Below are 8,831 nucleotides of genomic sequence, written 5' to 3'. Positions count from 1 at the left end.
GGAGACTGTATATATATTTAATGCACTGCAGATCACTGAATCACTTGCCTGCCTGAAAGTGAATTTGAAAACGTACACCAGCAATGGCCTGCAGTCAGATATAGGCTTGGCTGGATTAGAATGCAGTGGATATATATGTAGGAGACTATATATATATATATTTATTGCACTGCAGATCACTGAATCACTTGCCTGCATGAAAGTGTATTTGAAAACGTACACCAGCAATGGCCTGCAGTCAGATATAGGCTTGGCTAGACTAGAATGCAGTGGATAGATATGTAGGAGACAGTATATATATTTTATGCACTGCAGATCACTAAATCACCTGCCTGCCTGCCTGCCTGAAAGTGTATTTGAAAACGTACACCAGCAATGGCCTGTAGGCAGGTATAGGCTTAGCTAGACTAGAATGCAGTGGATATATATGTAGGAGACTGTATATATATTTTATGCACTGCAGATCACTGAATCACCTGCCTGCCTGCCTGAAAGTGTATTTGAAAATGTACACCAGGAACTACCTGTAGTCAGATATAGGCTTGGCTAGACTAGAATGCAGTGGATATATATATATATATATATATATATATATATATATATATATATGAGACTGTATATCACTGAATAACCGGCCTGGCCTGCCTGCCTGACAGTGTATTTGAATACGTACACCAAGAATGGCCTGCAGTGAGATCTAGCTACACAGGATACAGTATATATATATATATATATATATATATATATATATATATATATTTAATACACTGCAGCTAACTGAAACAGCTGCCTCCTGGCTGAAGTAGATTAGAAACAGTACACAAGGAATGGTCTGCAGTGAGATCTAGCTAAACTGGATACAGTGGATATATATATATCTACCAGTCTTAAAAAAAGAAGGGAGAAAACCTGGCCCTACCACTCTCTTCCTATCTCAGCGCTATGGAGTAATGTAGGCCTTAAATACAGGAAATGACACAGATAGAATTTAAATAAAATAACATAAAACAATGATAATAAGATTTTTCAATCAGCAGCTGCTTAAAGTAAATTATCAATATAGACAATTGATGTAAAATCTGATACTGTAAACAGTGGCAAACAAACATCAAAGGTGACTACCAAATACGCAACAAATAGAAAAAAAAAAGGGGACGATGTGAATAGTGGTAAGTGAACAGTCTCTAATTGACACTGATGGCATAAACAGCTGATAATTAAGGAGTGCACCTTTCACCAAATATTCTTCCACCTTGTGCTCCACACACCCCCTCTGGGTTACAACTCACCGGACATTATGTCATTGACGCTGTGTGTTCCAGGACCTGGAGAGTTGAACCTGGAAGGAGGAAGTGCCGAACGCTGAGATCATCACGATCTCCACCGAAGCACTCTCGGCCCTTTTTAGTTTTTAGCTTCTGGGGGAAAGTGTATTGGCTTGTAGCTCACATAGAACCAACCTTGAGCTATACGATCACTTTTGGAACTGGCACTGTGTCATTGAACATTGGATTTATTTTTTATCATATTTTATAATAAATGGTGTCCGGTGAGTTGTAACCCCGAGGGGGTGTGTGGAGCACGAGGTGGAAGAATATTTGGTGAAAGGTGCACTCATCAATTTTCAACTGTTTATCCCATCAGTGTCCATTAGAGACTGTTCACTTACCACTATTCACATCGTCCCATTTGTTTTACTATTTGTTGCATATTTGGTAGTCACCATATACTTGCTAGTCAGTAATTTATTAATTGACAGGAGTGCTGCTTTGATGTTTGTTTGCCACTGTTCACAGTATCAGATTTTGCATCAATTGTCTAACAGTCTGACTGTTAATATATATATTAAATACACTGCAGCTAACTGAATCAACTGCCTGCCTGAAGTATATTAAAAACAGTACACCAGTAACGGTCTGCAGTGAGATCTAGCTAAACTGGATACAGTGTGTATATATATATATATATATATATATATATATATATATATATATACAAAGCCGGGATGTATATATTTACAAAATACACTGCAGCTAACTGAATCAACTGCCTGCCTGAAGTAGATTAGAAACAGTACAGCAGGTCTGCAGTGAGATCTAGCTAACTGAATAAAAAACGTTGATCACCTCTACGATTTTTATTTTTTGCGCTATAAAAACAAAAGTAGAGCGACAATTTTGAAAAAAACACAATATTTTTCACTTTTTGCTATAATAAATATCCCCAAAAAATATATAAAAAACTAATTTCATCCTCAGTTTAGGCCGATATGTATTCTTCTACATATTTTTGGTAATAAAAATGGCAATAAGCGTATATTGATTGGTTTGCGCAAAAGTTATATGGTCTACAAAATAGGGGATAGATTTATGGCATTTTGATTATTATTATTTTTATTCACTAGTAATGGCGGCGATCTGTGATTTTTATCTGGACTGCGACATTGCGGCAGACAGATCAGTCACTTTTGACACTATTTTGGGACCATTGACATTTATTCAGTGATCAAAGCTAAAAATAGCCACTGATTACTGTATAAATGTCACTGGCAGGGAAGGGGTTAACACTATGGGGGCGATCAAGGGGTTAATTGTGAGTCCTAGGGAGTGTTTCTAACTGTGGGGGGATGGGACTGCCTGGGGGAGGAGACCGATTATTGTTCCTAAGCAGTAGGAACAACAGGTCAGTCTCCTCACCCCTGACAGAACGGAGATCTGTCTGTTTACATTGACAGATCTCCGTTCTGTCTCTGTCAGGAGACATCGCTGCCACCGGGGCACGTGCATCGGCTCCTAAGTGACACGGCGGGTGCTTGCGCGCCCCCTATACTCCTTAAAGCACCCGCCGTACAGCTACGGCGATTTGCGCACAAGTGCCATTCTGCCGTTGTCAAACGACGGCGGGCGGTCGACAAGTGGTTAATCAGAGTCCGTTCTGAGAGTGGAATTTACAGCCTTATGCCTCTACCGGTAGTTTACAAGGCTACAGATAACAATAACAGATGAGGTGACATCCTTGTTTTTGTTGCAGATTCGAAACAACCTGTTATGGCATTGTGAGATAGGATGGATTGTAAAAGTGTGGAAGGTTCAACTATCACTCAGTTCTGCAGGGTATCATGCTGACTAAATAGCTGGCACTCTTGTTTTGCATTAAAAAGGGTTAAAGACCGTGAAAGTACAAAAAAATATATGTTATTTGCTGAAATGCTCTCAGCTCCTAATACCTGTTGTGGGATGACAACACGCAGCTTTTGTAGACTGATTGGTGTCAGCCCTGCCCAGTGTTGTTTGCTAAACTACTCAACTACTCCCACTCTCAGATCTCTACAACATAAAGTCTTAGGTGGACTTCACAGGCAGGATTAGTATTTCTGGTACTTTGCAGGACTGTAAATTCGTATGTACTTATAATCAATTGTTGCTGCACATATTTTATTCTCACGTGAGACTATTTATGGGTGTGGCTTGACAACACAATTCCAAAATATCCCAAACCTTTGTAAGTGAAATCAACATAGGTACTATCCACCACCTTTATATATTGTTGGTTGAGTTTTCCAAAATAAAGCATCGATATCTTGTTTGCACAGCATAGATCATTTTATTGTTGCAATGAAAAGCAGACCAAATACAAGGTATGGAAAGCGAATATAGTAAAGCCGGCACACGCGTTTCAGCCCGAGTAGAGCCTTACTCATAGCTAGGTATGGAAAGGATATCCAGCATTTCCACTCTCACACAACCGGATAGACACCAAAGTCAGCGATTCCACATTGGTTGCCACGATTTCTGGCCAACTTCATGAACCCATTTTCACCCCAGCCTGGGCCCCAGCTGCAAAGAATGTATACAAATAATATTACAGATCCAGAAATGTTTATATTCTGTACAGATTTTTAGTAGAATACTTCTTTTCACTACTTATACAAGGCACTTATCCCCTTCCTGCCCAGGCCAATTTTCAGCTTTCAGCGCTGTCACACTTTGAATGACAATTGCGCGGTCATGCAACACTGTACCCATATGAAATTTTTAGCATTTTCTTCACACAAATAGAGTGTCCTTTTGGTGGTATTTAATCATGAATCACAATTTTGAAAGAAGAACAAAACATGTTTTATTAGTTTCTGTTATAAAATTCTGCAAATAAATAATGTTCTTAAATTTAGGGCAAAATGTATTCTGCTACATTTCTTTGGTGAAAAAAACCCAAATCAGTGTATATTATTTAGTCTGTAGGAAAGTTATAGAGTTTCCCAAACTATGGTATATATCTGAAAATTGATCAATTCCGATATACTGACTGACTATACTGACTATACTCTCATTTCTTGAGACCCAAAAATGTCAGGACAGTACAAATATCCCCCAAATGACCCCTTTTTGGAAAGTAGACAGTCCAAGGTATTTAGTAAGAGGCATGGTGAGTTTTTTGGAGTTGTAAAGTTTTATCATATTTTTTTAGAAAATGAAAAAATGAAAAAAAAACAAAAAACAGTTTTTCACATTTTTTTTTACATACTGTCACCAATGGAGTACAGCTTTATCATATATCAGTGATCAGGGACACTGACTGGTGATGTTATGTAAAAAAAAAATATTTATATTTTTATTTTTTTTATTACTTTTTTAAAACTATTTTTACGATTTTTTTTACCCCTGTGACCAGATTAATACAGTGTTACCATAGTAACACTGTAATACTCTGGGGAAGTGATTTCTTTTTTTACACATTATGATTGCTTATACTAGTGAATTTCATTGGTATAAACAACCATTTTTCCTGAATAAAACTGATTCGTTCAGTATGTATTGTTGTGATAAGCTGTAATTGGCCAAAGCTAATCACATGGTACAGATGGCCTGTGATTGAGCCTGTCTGTACCATGTGATCACTGTGACCAATCACAGCTAGCAACACAAGTGTACACAATGAAAGGAAGCCATTCATTGTTTACAATTGTCATGTGATCTGCTGTGATTGGTCACAGCAGATCATATGGTACCACCAGCGGGCCAGTACAGTGATCAGTGATCGGCTGTGTTCGCAGCTACGGCGCATTCCTGGAGGACACTAGGCCCCGCCCCCTCCTCTTTTCTCAATGGAAGTCTAAGCCTCCTGGGATATGTGACAAACACATCCCAGGAGGCAGGACAGGCCAAGTGCAAGTCAATTGCCTAGGTAAATGACTTGCACAGAGAGGGTGGTGTTGGTGGTGCTGGACCTCAATTGACAAAAAAAAATCCTAAACAAATGGAAAAAGATAATGTGCCTGATACCCAATCCTCCATGACATTCTCTGCAGAACGAGGTAAGTGCCAGTAATATCTTGTTAAATACGATTTTTTTACCTGGTTTATCCTGCAGAAATACTGAGGGTCAGGAGAGGCTACCACAAAAACCTTATAATGGTTTTAGTCATTTTATCCACAGTCTGTATGAAGTTCTCATTTAAATGTTTTCCAATTTATAAAATGTATACCTGTTTTTAATCAGCCAGTAGTCAGCTCCATTTTCTCTTCCGTATCCAACTATAAGTACTGCATGGTCCGCGGTTTGTGGAAGGCAGCTAGGATCATAGTACACACCTAATACATAAAAAGTAAAAGGAAAAAGATCAGCTTACACTTCTGTATATAATAATGACTGTAAATGAAAAAAACGTATTAACCACTTCAGCCCCGGACCATTTGGCTGGCAAAAGACCAGAGCACTTTTCGCGATTCGGCACTGCATCACTTTAACTGACAATTGCGTGGTCGTGCGACGTGGCTCCGAAACAAAATTGACGTCCTTTTTTCCCACAAATAGAGCTTTCTTTTGGTGGTATTTGATCACCTCTGCGGTTTTTATTTTTTTGCGCCATAAACAAAAATAGCGACAATTTTGAAAAAAAAAAAACGCATTATTTTTTAATTTTTGCTATAATAAATATCCCCCAAAAAATATATAAAAAAACATTTTTTTTTCCTCAGTTTAGGCCAACAACTGACAGTAAACAAATTGAATGGATTATTAAAGTAGGTACTTTTTTCAGTATAGAAATTGCTTAAAGCTTAGTTCAAGCTTTGTTTTGTATTACAAAAAAGTAAAAAAGAAACTTGAGACTTTTTTTGGAGGTTAATACATGTACAGATCCAGCATATAAAAAATCTTAAGCTTTAGGCTGCTTTCACACTGGGGAGGTGGGGGCGTCGGCGGTAAAACAGCGCTATTTTTAGCGCTGCTTTACCGTCGTTTTTGCGGCGGTATTCGGCCGCTAGCGGTGCGGTTTTAACCCCCGCTGGCGGCCGTAAAAGGGTTAAAACCGCGCGCATAGCGCGGCTATAGCCGCGGTATTGCCGTGGTATAGCCGCACTGCCCCATTGATTTCAATAGGCAGGAGCGGTTTAGGAGCGGTGAATACACCGCTCCTTCACCGCTCCAAAGATGCGGCTTGCAGGAGTTTTTTTCTTCTCCTGCCAGCGCACCACTTCAGTGTGAAAGCCCTCGGGCTTTCACACTGAACAAACAGTAGCGGCTGTTTTGGGTCGGTTTGCAGGCGGTATTTTTAGTGCAATAACGCCTGCAAACCGCCCCAGTGTGAAAGGGCTCTAATTGCTTAAAAAAAAGATTAACAACAAAGGAATGCACAAAGGATAGTTCTTATGATTTTCCACATGTTGATTATACACTCGCTCCTTAAAAAGAGCTGTCAAGATTTGTGTAGTCATCAAATGAAGCAATAGAAAACATTAGAGATCTCAATGTGTTTCATTAACCAGTTGCCGACCGCTGCACGCCGATGTACGTCGGCACAATGGCACGGGCAGGCATAAGGGCTTATCTGTATGTCCCTGCCTGCCCGCGGGCGATTCCCCCCCCCCCGGTGCCTGCGGCGGTCGATTTCTTGTCAGGAGCGATTCGGGGTGAGGGGGGGGCCACTGATTCATGGCCACCCCCTCACGATCACTCCTGGCGAATGAAAACCTTCCTCTGTAATGTAAATAGCGGCAGAGGAAGTGATGTCATCTCTCCTCGTGTCGGTCTTTTTCGTTCCGGCACCAAGGAGAGAAGACATCAAGTAAGTGCACCAAACAGGGCAGCCATCAGAAATTGTGGGCCCCCCCAGGCCTGACTGCCAACATTCCCCAGGGCCTGCCCACTGGCCATCCCACCGAATGCCCACTAGCCATCCCATCAAGTCCTTCCGTGCACACACCTTTTATTTTAACAGTTACAACGTCTTATATGAAAATGAACAGTGTATTATAAGTCATCAGTGCTTTCACATTTATATTTTGCCCAAAAGAGACACCCCAAACCAGCAGCTGTACACTCGCAACCCCACTTACACTTGTGAGCTCGAAGCCCCAGTCACACTTGTACGCTCGCAGCCCCTCTTCACATATGTTCTCTCTCAACCCCCACACACTTGTATGTTCTCAGCCCCCCTCACACCTGTACGCTCTCAGCCCCAACACCTGTATGCTCTCAGCCCCCCACACACCTGTACGCTCTCAGCCCCCCTCACACCTGTACGATCTCAGCCCCCCTCACACCTGTATGCTCTCAGCCCCCCACACACCTGTACGCTCTCAGCCCCCCTACCACACTTGTACGCTCTTAGCCCCCCTTACACCTGTACGCTCTCAGCCCCCCTCTCACCTGTACTATCTCAGCCCCCCTCACACCTGTACGCACTCAGCCCCCCACACACCTGTACGCTCTCAGCCCCCCACACACCTGTACGCTCTCAGACCCCTCACACCTGTACGCGCTCAGCCCCCCACACACCTGTACGCTCTCAGCCCCCCACACACCTGTACGCTCTCAGCCCCCCACACACCTGTACGCTCTCAGCCCCCCTCACACCTGTACGCTCTCAACCCCCCTCACACCTGTACGCTCTCAGCCCCCCTCACACCTGTACGCTCTCAGCCCCCCCCACACCTGTACGCTCTCAGCCCCCCCCACACCTGTACGCTCTCAGCCCCCCTCACACCTGTACGCTCTCAGCCCCCCCCACACCTGTACGCTCTCAGCCCCCCTCACACCTGTACGCTCTCAGCCCCCCTCTCACCTGTATGCTCTCAGCCCCCCTCACATCTGTATGCTCTAAGCTCCCCTCACACACACACAGACACATATGTACACAGACACACACACATGTACATAGGCACACATGCATATGTACAGAGACACACACACACAGGCACAGACAGGCACACACACACACGTACACATGCATTGGCACACACACATATGTACACAGACACACACATGCACACACATATGTACACAGACACACACATGTACACATGCACATAGGCACACACACATATGTACACAGATACACACAGGCACACACATGCACACACACACACACATGTACACAGACACACATGTACACCACCCCACCCCCGTTCCTCTTCAGTTGTACATTAGTCCTTACTTGGAAGGTGCTGTTCCTGGTCCCAGCTCATGTGCAAAACACACAAGGAGTGCACATGCTGGAATTTACCAGAGGTGGCAGCAAAGAGCCCGATGTCAGTGACACAGCAGCAGCTGCTGACTCGCACACATTCTGAAAGCCAGTGCAGCCACAGAGCTTTCATGCATCTCTCCTTGCCTTCTCTCATCCCCGCCAGACAGCCGGGCCCTTCTAGACTCTAGGGCCCCTTACAAGTGTGTGGGCTGTACCCCCCTGATGGTGGCCCTGGCACCAAACACCACACATACAGTAGAACACTCTAGGCACACTTTTCACACACCCCCCCATCACCCCCTGATCACCCCCCTGTACCCCCTGTCACAGTGACACCAGTAGCAGTTTTTTTTTTTCCTGA

The 8,831-nt window shown here is 43.0% G+C and overlaps 1 protein-coding gene across 1 annotated transcript in view; it reads right to left on the bottom strand.

The window, feature by feature from the left end:
• Positions 1 to 3,592: 3,592 nt before the first annotated feature.
• Positions 3,593 to 8,831, bottom strand: part of LOC141117582 (cathepsin S-like) — a 52,377-nt gene continuing 47,138 nt past the window's right edge. Inside the window, exons 7-8 of the mRNA XM_073610495.1 lie at positions 5,486 to 5,591; positions 3,593 to 3,836 (exon numbers count right to left, since the gene is read on the bottom strand). Coding sequence (XP_073466596.1) covers positions 3,737 to 3,836; positions 5,486 to 5,591 — 206 coding nt within the window. The 3' untranslated portion in view covers positions 3,593 to 3,736. The remainder of the gene's footprint in view (positions 3,837 to 5,485; positions 5,592 to 8,831) is intronic.

The sequence above is a fragment of the Aquarana catesbeiana genome, linkage group LG13 (genome assembly GCF_042186555.1).
Source record: "Aquarana catesbeiana isolate 2022-GZ linkage group LG13, ASM4218655v1, whole genome shotgun sequence".
NCBI lineage: Eukaryota > Metazoa > Chordata > Amphibia > Anura > Ranidae > Aquarana > Aquarana catesbeiana.
Note: the sequence above shows the minus strand (reverse complement) of the source record. Positions and strands in the feature narration are given on the sequence as shown.